This window comes from Vanessa atalanta, chromosome 4 (assembly GCF_905147765.1).
Source record: "Vanessa atalanta chromosome 4, ilVanAtal1.2, whole genome shotgun sequence".
Lineage (NCBI taxonomy): Eukaryota > Metazoa > Arthropoda > Insecta > Lepidoptera > Nymphalidae > Vanessa > Vanessa atalanta.
The window spans coordinates 5,494,703-5,517,233 of record NC_061874.1 but is presented as its reverse complement, the minus strand read 5'-3'; the positions used below and the strand labels follow the sequence as shown (position 1 = coordinate 5,517,233).

Below are 22,531 nucleotides of genomic sequence, written 5' to 3'. Positions count from 1 at the left end.
TATTATTTTTGACTACACTACAACTTATTATTATTCTAATAAAATTAAAATTAGATAAACATATATTCTTTTAAGTCATCGTCATAATTTTTTTCCATAGAATTGATTATAGATTAAAAAAAATACATTTTTTTTTAATTTGTAAAAAATTATTTAATTTAAATATTTTCTTTAGAGATACGTATTATATGATTCCAGTAGCATTGAATAGAGCCACCCCATCACAACCCATGGGTGTCGTAAGACTCAAATGGAATTGCTAACGGTTGATAGCAATCGACCACGTAATTTAACGGTTCAAACGGGGAAACATCAGCATAAGCATACTCAAGGAGGGTTGCCGTAAGACAGGTGGCTAGACTTAGAAATTCGCCAAATTCTTTCACAGCATCTAAACGGCAAGCAAGTTTACAGCGCCGACCCTAAGTAAATAGGATAAAGGTAGGCCAATAACGATAACTTTAGGAGATATATCAATAAGCTCATTAAGAGATTGAGATGTATTAGTAAAAAACGAGTGGTGAGTCACCTTGAAAACTGAACTCATAATATTAATATAAGTTTTGTTCATAAATCATTGTTTAAAAAAATTATGTGGATTTAAATCTTTAATTTTTCCTGACAAACATGGCAGATATACGAATAAATATAATATATCTGTACGTAATTATTTATGTATTTTATTCGAATCGATGACAAAATATAAACATTCAAATCTATTTCAAAAAGTCAAATAGTTTAAAATAAGAATATGAATACAAGACTCAAATTTGAACGACTTAATTTAGCAGAGGTATTTCAAAGCACTCGGTAAAGTTTCAAACTGGACGGGTAATCATTGGAGTCAACAGCGTACCGGGTCGGCTTTCAATTTAGCGGAATTAATAACAGCGCAAATCTGACTCCCCGCTGACCACACTGTCGTAACTATAGGCTGATTGTGGATAAACGCAGGTGTCATATTCTAACTTTGTGGCCACCATGAATGTAATAGAGACGATATTGAAATAATGCTGGAATGTTTTGGTTTAACATTTATATTTGATTTTAATTTACACACACAATAAACAATACAGAATAATCTATGTTAAATTCATTAAGGTTTAATTACATCAACTCATATTTTTTTCAATGTTGATGCTAATCTGAAATCTGTTTAACTGCATCGAAATCATTTCAGTAGGTAACAAAGTCGTGAACAAATATAATAAAAATAAATAAATAAATTATGGTTAATTTATTAAAATGTTCATTATACACATGTGGCTAAACCAGTAAGCACTAGGTATCGAGCAGTACTAATTTCGAGGACTGTTGGTGCGCGTCGGCCCACTGCGCGTTCAAATTGCCGTAGCGGTGGACGCTATTCCCGCTCGTTCATTACAGGCGATGTTTGCTACTCTACGAATGAAGTACGCAGAGGAAATGAACGCTTTCTATGAAGGGGTATTAACCTCGTTGTGAATTTCATTGTTAACCGGTCAGCTCGCTCGACGCTGAGAAATATGTTTCTATAAGCAAACTGTTAGAGCGAAATCAAAATTGTTATTTTGACTTATAAATATTATAATTGCTTAACACTTAATCTATTAGAAATATGACAAAGCTTTGAATTCTAGAGATAATTTATCTTAATTTCTAACTTAAGGGATTGATATGTATTATAAAAAATATTGCTCTATAAGTTCAATTTTAAATTAAATTCCTTTAAAATGATATAATTTCAAAACCTTTATCGGAATTCAATAAACTTTTAATGAATTCGTTGTAACGATATACACACAAAGTGAGTCTTACAAGAGCAAAGTAGTAAAACGTAGACACAGTTTGTTCCCTACTTAATGTTAAGTTGTCAAAATTTGCATAAAATCTACCGAACGGCGCCATCGCAGCAAACTTTTGACTGTACTTGAAAAGCGCTTAAATCGAAATGGCCAATAAATTGACGACCTCAATTTTTCTTTTAAGACATTTTACGTAGAAAGCGAAACACATTACTATAATTTTGTATTTTTTTTTTAAATATTTTTTAATGACGAAAAAATTAAACTATAGATACTTAAAACATATTCAGAATGTACAAAACATTCTCCAAATATGCAAATAGAGGATCCTTTTATAATTTAACACTCCTCCCTCGACAGTATTTTATGAATTTTATAAAACCATTCGATCGCTACCATATTGATATCAAAAAAGTTTTGTTTTATAGCTTTAACTTTTTTCATATCAGCATCGACTACATGTAAAGAGCCCGTTTGAACGTTCAGTCTACATTCATAAACACTTCAAAGTTAACGATGCTACAGTGCCATAAGAAAATAACAAACAAGCATCAAAGCGGTCTAAGAAGATATTATTGTGTTTTTATCATGTTATACATATAACTACCGGTTTTTTTTCACTACAAGCTCTTTATTACCTTCACTTTTTACACAACATAGTATAAATACAAACTACGAATTCGAATATAACCGACTTCTAATAAATAATCGTTATATCGATTAGAGATTACGTACATTAAATGAAACTAATTTTTTATCAAAAACTTGATCTGTTAAGCGCTAGAAGGGTTAGTAAATCTTTTCATTGGTTACTAATAAGCCTCTAGAGTTTGGTTTGGCAAACCAAATAGAACCAAACTCAAAAAAAAATTTGAGGATTTCCATATATTATACTGGAAAAGTGTAGTTTTTTTTTATGTTAGAAAACGCTTGGCGCTTTGAGCATTACACTTTTAAGCTATCAAGTCCTCCTAATATGAGTTACGCGTATAATATATTGATCATTTTAAATAGGTATTTTTATCGTTTTATTGTAATAATAATGAGAGAAACATATTAGTATTTAATAAACTAAACTCTTTATGTTATTTAGTATGTGTGTTTTTCACTTTTGATTATTAATTTTAACATGTATTCCTTTTTATAAATAATCAGAAATTATAAAAAACATAATTTTATACAAACTGTATCAACATTTCTGCTTAAGTAGGATATTAATATTGTCTTAAAGCGCAACAAATTATATAGATAATGTAACTGTGATTATACCAAAAACCTATATTTATATACTAAATCTCTACTTTTATACCTAATTATATTTACTTAAATATTTCTCCATTTTATTGATATATTTTAAGTGAACTAAATTACCTTTTACTTCTTAAAATTAGCATTTATTACGCACGACAAATTCATGACTATATTTTATTAATAGTCGTTCCTTAAGTCAGGCAAAATGATAAATTGTTCATACCGCCATTAAGTAGGCACGTGTGCAATTTAAAAAAAAAACTTGTTTTATTTTTATAAAGCTACAGCCGTCCTTGTCTTGCATTAAATTAACCAAGTTATCTTAATCGATACAAGACACGGTACACACACTCATATCGTTCACGTAAACGCATAAGTAGTAATGACTTACTGTATCGAGTTTACACCACCATTTTTATAAGAAATTATAATATAGATATATTTCAGACTAGCTGTGTCCGCAGTTTTGCCCGCGTGGAAGTCCGTCTGTGACCTTAGTCTTTTCTTAAAGTCTTATTATTACTTTCTGATGTTGAAAGAATAGAATCAGCCCAATAGTTTCAGAGTTCATCGACTACAAACAAACAAATACTTCCTCTACATCAACATATATAATGTATAGAAGTAGGACATTTATCTTTAGATAAATTTATTTTATAAATATGTATAATAATAATCAAACTGAAATGTATTTTATTGCTTTATTTATTTCAATTAATTGGTAATAAAATAAAAGTGAATATGTTTTTCAGAAGTGTTTATTTATCTAATGTTATATTTATAAGAAGCCATTAAAACTAATTACGATTACGTTATTGTGATAAAGTTATTTGCTCATTAAGAAACAAATTTACGACTGATAAGTTTATTATTAATGAAGCTCCACATTTTGTCATTATGAAGGTTATCTTGTCAAGCCTCGAATTAAAAATTAATAAGGTTTACAAACCACTAAAACGTACTTTTAAATCATAAGTGTTTTTTTTTTTAATATCCATACATTATTTTATTTATTTATTCAATTATTTATTTAATACATTCGTAACTATAAATATAAAATAAAGCTGCAAACAATGACCGATTTGTTAAATTAATACATCAAAATCAATATAATCTTTATTTAAGTAGACTCATAAATGCACGTTCGATTCGTCATGATAGTGTTGAATTAATGTAAAGCTACCACCGGTTCGGAAAGTAGATTCTAAGAAGAACCGGCAAAAAACTCAGTAGTTGCTCTTTTCCAACGTTTTAATTACAGAGTATGTCAGTAAAGTACAATTATACTTTTATATATCCTGCCTAGAAATCAAAACATACTAAGTCCATGATTTTTATGTTTAATATAATTTTGTAATTTCTAATATGCCTTATTTTTCATTGATAAGTAAGTATAATATATAAAAGCTTTCAATAAGATTGAATATAGTCTATGAAGTAGTACGATGAACATTTTTTTAATTACGCTTCACTGGACAGAGGATCTAAAGCCTTACCCAATACGATACAATACTTGACGTCAACGGTACATTCTTAATTGTAGATAACCCGCTGCGGGTCACGACTTCCTATTGTATCGACAATAGAATTAACCATACTCCCAAGGAAATGACATTTTTGTTTAAAAACAATAACGACAAATAAAGTCTATTATTAATTTTTTTTCCTTTTTATTGTATATTTGGTGCCAGTAATTTGAGTGTTTACTACTTTTTTATCTTTAAAATGTACACATTGCAAGCTAAGGTTGAGTATTCAAACTTTCAATTTAACGTCAAGTAACATAAGCTGGCTTACTGCACAATTGAGGCTTCTTTGATTAACTGTTTTTCTAACAAGCCAAACTAATTAGATTAATTATATTTTTAAAACATAAATACTATAATAAATTAATACTATGGTGATATATACCTCAGATTTTACTTCTAAAATAGACGAAGTAAATCTTCGATTCCGAACTTTTTCGTCTTGATTCTTTATTAAAACACGTCAAGTGTTACTATATTTTAAACATATTATGCTATTAACAATCATTTAGGCCTTATCTACAAATGAATCGCTATGTGACATTGCCTAGAGCCGCTGACTGTAGTATTGCAGTTAAAAATTAAATATCTATTCGTATTTATAGAAGTATTCCTAACGGGAGGACACTGTTTTCCTATGATGTGCAAACTTGTTTTATATATATAAACTATAGTATTTATAATATTATATAAATATAATTAGATACTATATTTATAATAATTATTTGGTATATTTTGTGACGTGAATAAATCTAATTGAGCTAATGAAGAGGAATTTCTTAATTAGTGATGTTTGTACAAGCCATGGGCACACGTTCTGTACCGAAACGGGTTAATTACGACCGATAACTCTTTAATTAACCTGCCTAATAACAGAGTATTTGCATTCGAGCCGCCGACGTAGTAAGACCAATTAGGGAGAGAACGAAATCGATCAAAAATATTTGTTCGTTTATAATTTCACATCACTATCGAACTTACAGTGCTTTAAAACACTATACAATAATAGTATTATTATTTTTTAGATCTTATAAACAGCTCACAACTCTTATATACGAGAATATTAACACAATTTTTTTGTAAAATATTAAATTAATGATAGTTTTTATGGTATTTTTATACGTATACATTTTTTACTAACTTAGTCGCTATAAACAAGAAATAATATTGTTTATATTTATTTTCCCCCTTTAATGCTTAGCTAGAATCTCTTACTAGTATGTCGTGTGTAGTATGAGTTTATTACGCCAATTCGTCACAAAAACAAACGTCAATGCGCGTCATTAGTCACGCCACCAAAGGTTATCTGTCTTAATGAGTAGACCAGGGTGCGAGGGCAAGACTTTCTAATTACAATATTAAATTTAAATATAAATACAATTGATTCAGTGCATAGCGACAATGTTACTGCAGTTCTAATATACGACACCTGCTATCATAATCGAAATATCATTCATAAGCAGATATCATTTACACGATTAATTTTATTTACATGTAATTTAAATTATTATTCTTTAATTTATAATTAACTTCTATACGTTCTGCTAATGATATGCAGCTTCACTTGAATGTTATATTGTAATGCTATTCAAAAATTAAATCAATCTATTTATTTTTTTGTATATAGAAATTACCACTAATTATGACATTTAGTATTTCATAAAGATTCTATTTTGTTTTTTTTTTCATAATGATATAAATCTTTAAATTTTTGAATACAATAATCATATAATATAGTATAATATTAATAATCCTTAGTACTATTATACATTTTATTAGTAAGTATTTAAAATATAGTTTTATTGTTATTATGGAAATATATTTATTCTTCCCGTCTATTTAATTTAAAATGATTTGTATCTATCTATCTATTTCTAATATAAAATAGTACATTATGATCTTTGTATTGTGATTTCCGAATCAGTTCTGTTTCTTTACTAAATATAATTCGATATTTCCAGCTATGAAATGTTTTCGTAGTATCACATCTCGCATCAGTTGCAATGTAAAAAGTTCTACGACTTAGATAAATTATCAAGGTTTTCCTTACATAATTTTATTTAAACTTAGAACTAATTAAGCTGATAGTAAAAAATATAACTACTTTTTTATTTTTGTATCTCCCGTTCGAAATATAAACCTTTACATAAAAATATCTACTTGTACTGAGAGCGAGCGTGATAATTTATTTTTGATATAGATATTTTGTAATATTTATCATGATACTATAGAAACACATGAAAGTATATATATTCAAGAAAAAAAAAACAATTGAAAAGGTTATTTTAAAAGATGTAGAAACAGTAAAGCAAAAATAATCTACCTTATGGATGAACGGATGTAAAGTTATTTTCCTTTATCGCAAACTTATAAGCGATTAAAGCATACTTAATTTTTTTAATTAACATTGCATCTCTCTCAAAATATATGTATTTTAACTCGAATTTACAGTAAGACCCGTAATAGAGTAATATTTTAGTAGTATTATATTCATAAGCTATCTCATAAATAGTTAAATGTAAATATTTTTATTCATATTTAAATAATTTGAAAGAGTAAATAAAAGTGGTTACTGAAAAACAAGTTTGCCAACCTAATTAGTTGTGACCTTCGCTCAGGATTATCGATCGGAACATATTTTACATCAAATACAATTTGTAATTCTGTTCATCCTTTTTTTCACTACGACTCTGGTGGGTACACTAAGCACTTACCAGTGTTTAGTGTACCAGTATTTGTTATAAATTAAAAGAAAATAATACACGTATTTATATATAGCGCTGACTAATGGAAGGCAATTTTGTCTATATAATTTTATACTAGGCTTTATGGTCTGTGGTCCCGAGCTAGATAAAAGCCGTTCTTGATGGTCTAAAATATTTGTCTTTTTCTCGCGACATTTTTGACTGATGCAACAAGTGAATACGTAACAGACACTGAATTTTGTATTTTTTTTTTATTTTGTACTATAAAGCAAATGTCATGTACTTATAGAACAATAAATTAGTTATGAAAATATTGTGACGAATTTATACTGTTGGTGTGAAATATTACTTTTCTTTAACCATAAACTTTTAAAGTAATAGTTATTTAAAGAAATTGCTGTTATTAATGTCTTCTAAGTCCTTAACTCATTTTATGTAATCATTTCAAAATATTTTTCTCCATAGTCAAATGTACAATTTAATTTTTAATTAGAATAATTGATTTTTTATTTGAGTAAAGCTACTAACAATATATATAATTTTGCAGTTATTCTTTAAAAAGGTAATAAAAACATTTACGAAAAAAAACTACATTCTTGGAATACGGTAGGCAATTAAATATAATAATATTTTTAAACATTTCACTGAAAACTACTTATATTTTTGAAATCAAATAGGGATCCCTATGCAATTTAATGACTATAATAAAGGTTTAAGCATAACGATATATTAATTATTATTTAATATTAATGCCATATAAAATTGTGAAACAAAATGGAATAATCCTAGGTGTAATTAATATTAGACGCGCGGTCATCGCAATGGACCAATCAGCGTTGATTAATTTGTACTAACAGCCTCGTTAATTAAAGCAGCTTTATTAATTAGCCCAAATGAATTAATGGATATGACACATATAATATATATAACAAACATATCTCGATATTTTATTCTAACACTAATTATAATCTTGACGTATAAGTCGCTGTATTTTTTTTTACAGGAATATATTATTAGATTTGCTACGAAGATTTGAAACGGTATAATAAATATACTTTGTAACTAAAATAATTGCAACATTACAAAATTAAGCACAGATAATCATCAAAAAAAATAACAACCTTCATAATTCTACAGTTCAAAGCTACCTTCGTAACTTCAAAATATACTATTTAAAAATAGAAAATGTCGTTCTTGGTCGAATTGAAATAAAATATTTGTGTCTAAAGCAAAACTTGGTAAACAAAGAAACATATAAACCAGTACGTAAGCTAATTCATTATAAACAGTCATTATCTAGATAAGCAATAAAATGTTGTCCCTTAATTGCGCTCGGTAATTATAAGAAGAGAAGCCGTGTTTATAATTAAAACGAATGAAGCATTGCTACACTCTTTGGTCTAGTGATGTAGCTCTAATGAGCCACTTGCTAATTAGAGAAGGAACAAGCGGATACGCCATTCTAATTGGCTTTTGGGACAACCATGTCGCGCTCTTAAGTTATAAATTGAAAAGACTTTTTAAGTAGGTTTTATATTTGACTTATTCCACGACTATCGTGTTTCTAATTTTATAATATATATTTAGGTCCGTTTGATTGTCCTGTAGAAACTGAATCGAAACCATGTTATGGATGCACATCGATTTGAATATATTTATTTTACAGATCATAATAAATCGTAATAACAGCGTATGTTTCATTTTAAAAAGTTAGCATTCGTTCAACTTTAAATAAAAAGTTTTACCTTTTGTTTTGTTGAGTTGAAGCGATTATTATCAGTTAATTTAATTATTTCATATGAAACTTATCAAAATTATTGAATATAAAACAAAACAATTTAAGTATTATTTTATTGTTTATAGAGAAAAAAACCCTATAATAAGTGAACAGTAGAAAATACCGCATCTACTTTTTCCTACTTCGCGTGATTACGGCTATTCTCAATATTATTCATTAGCTAAGATATACGATACTGTTCCAATTAAGGATATTACATTTTCTTTTATATTCGTTTCGCTTTAATTTAATTGCGGCTAATAATTTATTTAATTAACTTTACTTAACACATCTTTTTTTTAATTGGTATTGTTATGCGAAAATGTCCTTCCCTCTTCGTTACTGTTATATTTATGTTAGTGCAAAATAAATATAGTTAGAAATACAAGGAGGGGAAATTTACTAAGCCAATTATTCTCTAGTTACAATCGCTATTCATTTCCCGCAACTTTATTAGTTTTTCAAAGGCTATACAAGCTACTGTAGAGATCATTAAGCGGACTCTTCAAAGCTGTCGCCGCATTACACTAATTGACGCAATTAGAGGGATTGCCGAACGGAAATAAAAGTCGGCTCACCTTCATGAAACGCCGGCCCGCCAATTAGCCTAGCCGGTAATTAGCCTCTTCAGTGCACTGCAACAGCTAAGTCTCTTTTCACTTAGTAAAAATCACAGCACAATAAAACAGTGTTCATATTTTAAGAGTATGAAATAAATCGTTCGTCACCGCACCGAAAAGTTTTTTCGCGATCGTGATATCAACCACACGACTTATACAGAGACGTGCGCTCGCCGCCGCGGTTGGGAAGCGAATGAACAGGAGTCACTCGCCACTAGGCGGGGAGTGATGCCCTTCCTTTTCCCGTATGAAAGCGTCACCATTGCGGAGCTTTTCGCACAAAGCTGCTAGGTTCACATACGCTCTTTTTACGTTAGGACGACGCTTAACGCCGTAAGTGGGCAGATTGTGCGGTATTGCATTTAGGCCTAAATAAAAGTGAAACTAAATCAAATTATTAATTATTTGGAAGAGTCATCCATCGATATTTTATACCTAGTTAATAAATAATTGTATATAAACAAAAACCAAATTGTTGCATTTTAAAGTTCAAAATTGCCAATTACTACGAGAAACAACTTATGGACCTAATATTATTTTAATGGTAATTAATTTCTATTTTTACTTTACTTTTTATCTATTTGAGCAAACATAAAACATGATTACATGTTATTAACACATAACTGTATTACTATTTACTGGCTGGTAACAATTTTCTTTCCGCGATATTTACTAACTAGGCATAAAGAAATAACACAATCGAAATAAAATGACAAAATATCGTTTAAAAAAAAATTGTTGAATAGCGTGACCGTAGAAACTTAATTTTTTATGCAATCCGCAATCGAGTGCAAGAACACCCATTCATCATTGATAAAAATAGTGGCGACACCTCATTCATTGTATTTAGAGTGGTGGACTACCACGAGGGGCATCCCTTGTAATACATTACAATGTTTAACAGCCATACTTGTAGATATGCCGACGGTGAAAAACGACGAATAAATAAGTACTCCTGTGTAGCTTTAATAAGTTTGTAAAATAATTTAATACAAAATATCAACGATTAAAATATATTAAAAATAATAATAATTTTTATACTCTGCTGTATATAAATAAATGAATTGCTATTATTCTCTTCTTTTTTGTACAATTAATTTATTTAAAATGATTAAAATAATTGTACTTTGACGTTTAATCATACTTATTAAAAAAATTAATATATTACCTATTATAGTATAACGTACTTTCTTATAAAATTTTAAAGGGAGTTTAGTTAACAATCTGCTATATTACGAATTATGTTTAACTTATTTCCGAACACTCGAATGGTTTCATTTTATTTTTATATGATATATTAATGTGTGTTTCGTAACTGTTTGTCTCACTTTAATAAAAACACTTTTTAATTTCTTTATTTCAATCACAATATATAGCCTACAGATGTTATCTATATAAGAATGCACGTAATATAAATTTCTACTTTTATTAAATATTACTTATAGACATGCTCTTTGCGTAAAGAGTAGTTGATAGAATTAATTTTCGATGGTTAATGAATTCTATATATAAACAATTCAAAATAGCCTATAAATGCCTACGTCAATAAAGCGTATTTTAATTTGTATATAATTATAGCAATATCAATACACATATTAATTGTAATTTAAAAGAAACGTTAGTGATTAATACTTATTCATATCGATACATTATTATAACAAATTAACGTATATATCCAACTAAATGTGTTTATGGTCTGTGATTTAACTTAATATATTATATTAATCCTAAGAAATTACCCAAAATCGGTTATATTATTTCATTACTGTATTTTTAAATAATAGAAGATTAATAATACTACGGTGTCATCATTTGTGTGAAACGCTATTTTAAAATAGAGTTTCTGATTTTCAACATACATTCATGTACCTAATATACGTGAACATTGATGATTGGCGATTATTTTAACCCTCGTTGTATATATACTTCATTCAATTACGCTCTAACAAGCGCTATTGACTCCTTACAAGATTATATTAATACTTTATATGTAACATCTTTATAGTTCTTTTGGAATCGAGAATCGTATAAATGTAAAATCAACGAAACATTATAACTGTCTTTTATTGAAAAGTATTGTATAATAATTTTACGATTAATTTTTTATTTATTAGGTACCTTATTGCGAATAGGTACAAGCATATTTATAGCCTTAAAATATTGATATATTAATATATTAGTTTTGGTTATGATTTTATGGTAACAATTAAAAAAAAAAAGTGTTTATATATTTTATAACGCAGATATCCATTATAACGATGTAATTAATTTTGAATAAAATGAAGTTAAATGAGTTACCGTTATAGTTAGTTTATAAGACTTATTTTAAATGACCTATTTTCAGATGTTTTTCAAATAAAACAAAAGATTTAGTTATAATGAAGTGTAACAGTTAAGATATATTTATTTAATAATATAAATGCGAAAGTAACTTTGTCAGTCTGTGTGCATGTGTGTGCTTTCACGATTAAACCACTGGATCGATTTCGATGTAATTCGGTAAGACTCCCTTCTTACCGATTTGAGCGCCAGAATGGACATAGGCTTTTTTCACCCTTATAGAAAATACGCTGGAATTTCAAGCGGTCGAAGCCGCGGTCACATCTAGTTTCATATAGAAACATAAATATAAACTCATTAGAACACCATAGTACCGAAACAAAATAAAATAGTAAATTAAAAACTTTCAAATACAAATATGTATATGAAATAGACGGTTTGATACTTGATCTTTACGATCGACCCTTATCATTTAAATTTAATTTAATATTCATATCATAAAAACGTGTCAAACAAGAGCAGCAGATACCCATTGTAGTGAGTCTTGTTATCCGTCTTTTCTTACCCAGACACTCCTGTATTGAATCAATTAAGTCTCTGTGAAAGGGTTCCATAAAACATGATTTATTACTATCCATCACAATACTTTTAATTAATGTCTCATTTTACTTGATATAAACGTTATAATAAAATTGATATTCACACACATTCTCGGTGGAGTTGCTGAATTGATAAAATATAAATATTAAATCAATTATATTTTATATAGAGTCGACGACATACATTGTTAACGGAATATAATCAAAATTATGTTTATTTAAAAGTTCCCTGCATAGAATGGAATACTTAGCCTACACTATGTTGCCGGCCAGCTTAGTCAAAGTCAAAGTCAAAAATCTTTATTCAATATAGAAGTGTTTACACTTGCTTATTGATTGTCAAAAATCTACCACCGGTTCGGGATTTAGCACCTCGGACCTGAGAAGAACCGGCGAAAGAAACACAGCGGGATATATATATATATATATATATATATATATATATATTTCTTTTTTTTTTCATGACAAATAATTACTATAAAAAGTCCACGGCCAATGGGGAACGGGAAATTTGTCTGCGACTCGGACTTGCACGTTTGTCTAATATTTACCTGTTTTTGTTAAAATATTACCTATAATATTTAAGTACATAAAATTAACAAAGTATTCTATTTATTAAAGCTATGAAGATAATGTTGATAACTTTTATATTATAGATATATTTATACTGTACCTGCTATATCCTTACATAAATATTTCCATACAGGCACAAGGGACATAACATCTTAGTTCCCAAGGTTAGTGGCACATTGGCAATGTAAGTAATGGTTAATATTTTTAACAATGCCAATGTCTATAGGCGATGATGACCACCTACCCCCAGATGGCCCATCTGGCTACCAATATCATAAAATATCCTCACTGTAAATTTCGCAATAATATTACTTTAAAAAAAATCTAAGCGTATTGTACAGTGGTATTTGATTTGCTATTAGGTACAGTAGAATAGATCAATTTAAACGCACATGACATGAATACGCAAAATTCCTAAATAAATCGAAAGGAACGCCTTTCGTTTCTGTATCAATTTGTAATCCATTCAATGCGACCCTGACGAATTTAAGGCTGTGAATAAGCGTACTTTTTTTTTGTCGACGATGTTATCACTATCTGTAATCACCCTCATTTTGCTTCATTTAATATTTTACACATTGCAATTTTTAATGTGTAAAAAATACGCTTAATATTTTTTTTACTTTATACATTATAAAAAATTGGTTTGTAACTTTTCGATAAATCAAAAGTACATCACTATGGTTCAACCAACTTAACCTACGGTATAAATTGGTACATTTATTTGCGTCACTCGATTTATTTACTGTTATATCTATATCAAATATTTTTTTACAGGAATTTTCATAGCAATGTTGTGTACTATACTTATTTTGATATCATTCATTTAAATGTGCTTTTTAAATAAAGTTAAAAATAAAAAATCTTTATTCAATATAGAAACATTTGTCGTATTGATTATCAAAAAAAAAACTACAACCGGTTCAGATAGAAACTGAGAAAAACCGGTGAAAATAAATCAGCGGAACTTTTCTTTTTTTTAATTTTGTTTCAACAGTTGTAACTAAAATCCATTTTTTTATGTTCCTATTTGAAAAAGTCTGATGGCGATCATTTCATTTCCAAGATGTGCTATCATCTATGAAGATGTTCTCTCAACTAAGAATAAAATCCTTTAATACGCAAACGTTCCTTAACTATCGATTTTTTTTTGCATATGAAAAAATTTGAAAGTTTTCCGGGATCATGTTGTAAATGCTTAAACATTGCTCAACATAAGAATTATTAACACCACTAGGGTTCAAATTTGTAACTAGTTTATGCTTGTTCCTAGTACTAATAGAATGTGGCGTACAGATTTAACGTAAGCAGTGTAATTGCTGTTTTAAAATAAATAAATAATCAATTTTAGAATATGTATAATGTGGTAAGTATTCATAATTAATTTTTTACTCACTCCTCCACTCTACGGTAGTAAAGTTAAAACATTAACAATTCAAAAGCGATTTATCACCAAGTTTACTTGAATATGATATATTTGATTTGATTCCGTCTGTATAGACGTTTACCGAATTAAATAATTTCTATTCTATATAAAATATTTAGTTTTAAATTTTATCGGTATCAAGGAATATATCTGACAAGTGTAATTATTCAATTATTATTTATAAAATTGTTAATTTAAGACCACGTTCACCGTAGGCGTAACGCCAGAATCGCAATTTATTAAGATTTGACTATTCTTTTCAAAAGAGCTTTACTGATTTTGTTTTCATTGAATTCGACTTAAGCCAATTAATCACTCTTATCGGCTAGTTTCCTTGAGTTTTTCGTCGGAGGGTTCGACGGCTGACCATTGAACCAATATCAATGGTACTATTGTGAGCCGTTTTAGCCTTTTGTTAGCCATTGTGCTGTAAACTGATGGTGCCGCCGACCGACCAGTATAATCTGTCGATTACTCTTCTAACATATTTAACATTCAAAGGTAATCCTATTCAATTAAATTATATAAATCACAAGAGAAAATTTGTATCATTATAAATTAACACATAACATTTTAAATGTAAATAGAAGAAATTAATTATATTATCGATTTTCTATCGTATTCCTCATAAATAGATAAAATGATTATTCAAATAGTACCAACATGTAGGCGTACATTAATTCCTACAGTTATTATACTTATATGTAATTTCAAAGTGTTATATACAAAAACCGATTTAACATTTAAAAGCTCGACTTTATATTACACTATAATTGCTTAACTAAGACCGCTATGACTAATAAATGATTTGTCCCGAATCAAAAACGAACCGATGACTCGAACACATGACTTAATTAACTTAGTGAACCTAATGTATTACAATAGTAACACAATATTCGTTTTGTTTAAACGCTGTCATGGAAAATTTGTCTCCAAAATCTGAATACAATGAAATTGTCTTAAACAAATCCGAAGTAATCTTCAACTCCTTATTTGGCCTCCCTTGCTAAGTCCTAGTAAAGAAATTGAGGAAAGAGAAATTTGCATAAATTAAACGGCATCTTTCGTCACTTTACAAAGTGTGCTAATGGCGGCTTAAGGCTCTCACGCGAACTGATTCAGTATCACGTGACGCGTCGCATGTTCCTCCGAGAACTTTAATGGTAGCATCAAGTGAGACTAATTAAGATGAAGATTAATTTAAAAAATAAATATATGTATCTTTTAATTATTATATTACCAAAAATATTAAGTCATACAGAACGTTTTAATTTTAAAACATGATTACAAGCGATTCACGTTATAACAGTAAGCAATAATGGCCGCAAAATGTCTTTAGCATATTGTAAAATAAATAATAATATTTATATAAGCATTATACATCTTTTTTGAAAGTTGAATAATTTATCGTTTATCTTAAAATCAGAGAAGCGGCGCAGGCCCCATAATAAGCAAATGATGGCATGTAAAACGGCCTGTGTTGCCAACTTCGCGTTACTTATTTAAATTTTGTTTACTCGAATTGTTTTAATAACATGCCTCCCGACGAGGAATTAAGTTGATTTTAATTCGCTGCTTTAATTAATTTAAAGACGGCAATTTCAAAATAATGCTCAAAACGATTTTACTTACTAGAGCAGGTGGAACCGAATTATTATCAACCGAATCTCTGAGTTACCTTTTAACATATCTTTGTGAAAAAAATATGCATTATCGTTTAAATTGTCTCGTTTGCCAGTTAATTAAACAAAAACTCACTTGTAAAAAAATAAGGTCAAAAGAAATTAGAACAAGAACCGTAAAAGATAATGAGATTCGTTTAAGAATAGAGTAAATCTAATTTCGGGGTTTTATTGCGATAGCGGATAAATTAAAAAAAAGTACAAAACTATTGGCAACCTACAGCACCCTGCGCGCGCAACAACCGTGAAATATAATTTAACAATAAAAACATTTATCTCTCTTAAATAATGACGGTCATGACTGTTTTTATGATAATCGATATAAATAACAAATTATATACAATTATATTAAATTGGTTTCAAACATAGATCAATTTCTGTTAGTTTTAAAAATAAAACCTTTGTTTAGTATATCACATTAATTAAAAACGATTACTATATCAATCAATGATATAATGAAATAAATTTCTAGTAGCACACATTAATATTGAATTATGTATGTATAACATTTACGAAAATATAAATCAGAAATGGTTAACTTCATCAATAGAAGACTTAATATTCTATTTATATTACTTTAATTTCTAAATCAACTTTGACAATTTCACGCTACGATAATTTTTCAATGGCCTTGTTTTTTATTTTATGCAATACGACCAAGACTAGTACGTAATTAGTTTAATAAAACCTTAAGTATAAAAGGTAAATATTTTACAGTTTTGCTTAACTTCTATTTAAGTCATAAATATATTTTAATTCAAAGCATGAATAATTAAGTTCTTTGCCTTATATGTATACAAGAATCTCTTCCATTTTATGAAGTTTGAACCGTTCTTAAAATATCCTTCGATTGTCATAATTTATTTCATATATAATTTAAATATATAATCTTTACTATAAACATTTAATTTCATTTACACTAACAATCGCATTGCCTTGTATAATTATACAAAATAGATTTTATTTTATGATATATGCGCCACCGACCTTGGAAACTAAGATTTTATGTTTGTGTATAGACACTAACTATAGAGTTACACTGGCTCACTCGCCCTTCAAACCGGAACATAACAATACTAAGTATTGTTGTTTGCCAGTAGAATATCGGATGATGATTATTGGATAACATTCTTTATCGGCTGTAATTTTTCTGTTCTTGTATGCCTACTCTAACCAAGCTAAGTAAATTAGGAAAGCAAGTGAAATGACGCCGAGTTTGAACAAATACCTCTTTTTTAAATTCAACAATAACTACTTAGTAACTTTCCTATCCAAATATAAACTGTAAAACGTGACGAATCGATGTATTATATCAACAGGGATTAAATTAATGAGATCATACTTACCCCGCCGTTCAACCGCCATGGGAAAAGCAAACACGGGGGAAGACGTATTGTACTTGTATAACCATTAGTTAGTAAACAGACAACAAAAAAATAATCAATGCATCGGTAACGTTTTGTATTGGAAATTTTACGCTATATAATTCAAACATTTGTTATAATTCGGCAATCTGTCTAATTTACTCTGTATGGTTTTTTGGTGCTTTGAAATTCCTATATGACCCTTCTTGGAGAAAAAAAAAATTTGGCTGGATAACAAATATAGCATAAGATATATGTTTTAATTGAGTAAAACATTATATTGTTCAAATTTAATAAGAAGGTTATGTTATATTATATATTATTTTGTTAATAGTAAGTATATTATAACCTTCTTAATTTAATTAAAAATAACGTAATCAAAGTATAGGTAGTTGGGATAATTTATAAAATAAGTTTTGTTAAAACGCAATTCGAGACGATTTCGATTTACTATTTCATAAAACAGTTAATAAAAATCATATGAAATAACAAAAAAAACAGTACAAGTCCTCGTCGTAGCCATGGCCCAATCGTCCATTCAGCACGCGGCGTGGCCATAAAATTAAATAAATCCGTTATTTTTCAGGGTGAGAAATGTGCGGTTGGACTGGTCCGGTCAATCGGGCGGCAGTGCGGCGCGATAACGGTGCACATTTGTAAAGATTTTGCCAGCCCAACCGCCCAAGACTATTCGACTGTGTTGTGGCCATACGGATACATGCAGCTAAGAATTTATGAAGGTGACTTATTTTATTTATATTTTAAACATTGAATAAAAAAATTGACGCACATTATGTAATGAATATTTTAACTTTGTCAGAAATCACTTACAGTTAAAAAATTATATGTTAATTACACATTTTAAAAACATTTACTTAACGTAGGTGACGTAAGTATGTGTGGGTTAAATCTTACTAATGAATTTGACACTAGTATCACCCATTCCGCTTTTACACAATTATTAATTATTACAAACTAGTGTAATAAAATACATTAATTTACCTAAGTGTAAAGCCTAAAACTTAATATAAGTATTCAGAGATATCGTGTTTCGTCAGAAGAAAACAATACAATTGTTTTTTTTTGTTTTTTTTATCTTACTCTCTACATTTTCTACTCCTTTATTTTAGGCGAAATACAGAGGATAATCTGCGAATAAATGAAAATTGATTTTAAGATTGCTCCGCCCTGGGTCGGCGTTGACAAATAATACGGATTACAGTCTCAGTATTAACTGAACTCACTGCCTTTATAGTGTTTGTGTTACATGCGTATAGCTTATTGAATTCAATTCTACTTATTCTCGTCTAAATTAATATCACAATACCGTATTTTGAACTGGTTATCCGCGTTAATTATTCGCACATTCTACTGATTTGTTTTTCTAATATAGCTTTTTTTATACACCAAATATTTTTTTTTTTTTACAAAACCTTACCTTTAAAAAATGTACGCACGTAATAAAGTACTATACATATTTTTAATATGTAACGAAAAGTTTGAAGTAAGTAAATGCAAAAAAGAAAATAAATTCCACAAGGCCCCTGCCAGGGGTGTCAATTAGGCGAGCGACCACGTGACGTCACTCATCTGCATCACAACCGCTCTGATGCAAATTTAAATACAGTTTAAACTCTTCTTTTTCGTTACGCTGGATTTTTTACAGCAGCAGATGTTCAGACATTAGGCATACGGCATAAAAATATGTATAGGCAAATTACTTGAGATTCGCGTAGTATCATTTACTAATATTTGTAGAAATATGCTGAAATATAATGTTTACTAAAATGAAATAAATAATTCGAAGTCCATTAAGGTTATAAATATAAGCCAATTATTATTATTACTTCAATAATTATATTAATATATAGATAGAATTAATATAGAAGCAGCAAATAAATGTCTATTTATTAATTTAATATTAATAAATTGGAATGCTAATAATAATTCTATCTAACACTATTGTCGAAAATTTAGTTTCAAAACGTTATATACCATAAATGTACAAATTTAATTAAAACTTATACGTTTCCAGTTTATTGATGTTAAATTATTTCATTAAAATGTAAATCATGATTGCTTGATATAAAATATTTGAAACACGTGAGTAGAATATCAAAAACAGGGAGATAAATTAAATACGCATTACCTACCTCCTTTGTTATGGCAATCCTGTGCAATAATATGTTCATTCATTCAATTAAAAATGGAACGTTAAGACATATTTGAATGAATAGAATGACGTAGAAATTATGCAGCGTGAACGCATTACGTTCAAAAGTAATTGTGAAAATAATGGAACGATGGCTATAAAAAAGTTCGAATTCGTGGGAATTTGACAGTGTAATGAGTGGTGTAAAAATTTCTTTCACTGTACAATATTGTAAGAGAAGAGGGACGTGATTAAATTTGGGGGCTTAATATCCGGCGGGAAGGCGAAAGACATAAAATGCAGTTTGCTCGTCCAATCAGGGCTATCAATCAAGAATTATAAACAAAAATATTGCATTTAAAGCGAAATATATAATCGGAACAAAAAATATTAAGTTCATTATAATATATTAAATGCAATAATTTTTTTCATGTCCGGACGTGAAAAAAATACCAATATACTGGATAAAATTTTGAGTGTCAGATTTAATATTTTATATAATAAAATAAGAATATAGAAATAAAATCATAATGACATATATTTCAATAATGCCAACAAAATCAAAGATCTTCAAACGACATTGAAGACAGATGACAGCCCTACTAATTTGCCGCATCAACTGGCCAGTAGCGAATAGACAACGACCGAAACAGTAGGGACGCATGCTATCGAAACTACAAAATGTTTTGATATTCTGCGGCATAGGAATACCAACCTTATGTCCATGTAAGAGCAAACTAATATTAGGCAGTTGAAATTTATTTGTTATGTAGTTAGCAGGGGAGAAACGTGTGTATGACGTTATAAAATAAAATTGAAGCCGCAAGGGCGCCCGCTGGATCTAATTAAATGATAAGTATGATTTAAGATTAATGTCCTGTACTAGAGAGATCAGAGGCTAAAATCCTTAATATTTTGCATTCTCCTCTAGGTCATTCATTATAGAGAGAATGATAACTTATTTAAGTAATTTGCTTTTAGAGTCAGTAGAGCATACACAGTTGTTTAATTGCTTCTTGAAATGCTATTTTAATTACATTACGTGGATACATTGTTACAAGATATATTTGTATATTATCTTAAATAAATAACTATACAGCGGTTTTTATTTTGTTAAATTTAGTAAGACATTTACAATTATATATTACTAGATAATATGGTTAGGGTTATAAATTAGTATTAATTTATAATTTTCTCTATTAGGTCAAATATTTTCATCATTCTATTAGTATTTTAAATTATTTATACAAGAATAACAGTTCTAATGAAATAACACAACACACGAACATAGATCCATACAAACTACACAGTATTTCTGAAACTCCTACAAATAAACAACATGCATTGTCATATCACGATAATACAAGATTTATTGGTTAAAGTCGTTCTCACATTTAACCACTAGTTAAAATAATCTTTATTTATTCTGTGGCTGCAAAGCCGAACTTAATGGAGCGTAATCCCGATTTGGTATTAACACCAGTATAATGATTAGGGGATGTGATCGCCACAACGTGTGGTGACAATGATAGTTACTTTTACAGCCATTGAAAGTTCTCGTCAGAATATTCACAGATAAATATACCTAGATAAACATATAAACTAACAATGTTTCACTTGAAGATTTATTATTATTATTAAAGCGAAGCCCACATATAAAAAAACTTTTGTTAAGTTTGCAATGAAATTTGGGTAACAAAAAATAGTTAGTTAGGTATATTATGTTGTAATGATATATTCATACTTTCTACGTAGTATTCATATATAGACTATCTCACGATTATGAAACGGGATCTTTGATAACTCTAAAAGCTGCTTCTATGATCGATACAATAATTCGAGTCGCCTGCTAATTGACCGCTTTCCAAAATTCACGAGCACACATTAAAATCCCCACGAAATTATTCACAGAGTTAAAAATCATTTAGAATAGGCTGTATGTAAATTTAACATACATTATTTTTATTTCTTTATTACATTAATTTCTGTTTGTATTTTACAATGAAATTATAGTACAATTAATTAATAATTTTTAATTTCAATAATTTGACTAAATATATAGCTTAATATAGAACAAATCTTAGATGTGATAATATTCAATAGATAATAAATAACGTCTAGTTCTTAATAAGATGATGATTATTTAGTTTTATTATAAATATAAATTATTTTGTCATATCTATGAGATTTTAATATTGCTCTCAGCCATCTACCACAAACATACGGCATAAAATGACGCACGCGTCGCACACGCGTCTCTTCGGGTTGTAATTTTATCTATAGATGCAGCAACGCGTGCATGTGACGCCAGCCTAAGGGATACTATCTTTCATGCAATTTATAGGTCAGACCCTGTTAAGCAGCCGACTTAAAGTGAGTATTTTTATATTAACATAGAAAGGATTAATTTGAACTAATGTCGAGGTCGCATCCGAAAAAATAATCGTGGCTATAAATAACATATCATTAAATTAACATTTATGCTCAGTGTCCGAAACTATCGGGTATCCGAAATAAAAATCTATCCGAAACCGTAACCGAATTCCATATTATTATTATTAATTTGTTTTATAAATATTTTCTTTATTACCTGTCGGTCAAATGTTCTGTTTTATTTAAGTATGACGGTTTTCTGTAAAAGAAAGAAGAAACGGAGACATCCCCAGATCTCGAATAACCCGTACCGTAAATACCTGCATAGTCAGCGCTCATTTGTACTCGAACATTTTAATAATCGCATATTTTTGTAGGCGTCACAGGCAATTGTGAAAAACTGTATTTTTATAAAAATT

General features: G+C 28.8%; 1 protein-coding gene across 1 annotated transcript in view; it reads right to left on the bottom strand.

Moving 5' to 3' along the window:
* The window catches only part of LOC125077852 (LIM domain only protein 3), a 43,157-nt gene extending 33,290 nt beyond the window's left edge, over positions 1 to 9,867 (bottom strand). The window contains exon 1 of the mRNA XM_047689943.1: positions 9,622 to 9,867. Within this exon, the coding sequence (XP_047545899.1) occupies positions 9,622 to 9,627 (6 nt within the window). The 5' untranslated portion in view covers positions 9,628 to 9,867. The remainder of the gene's footprint in view (positions 1 to 9,621) is intronic.
* Positions 9,868 to 22,531: the final 12,664 nt, after the last annotated feature.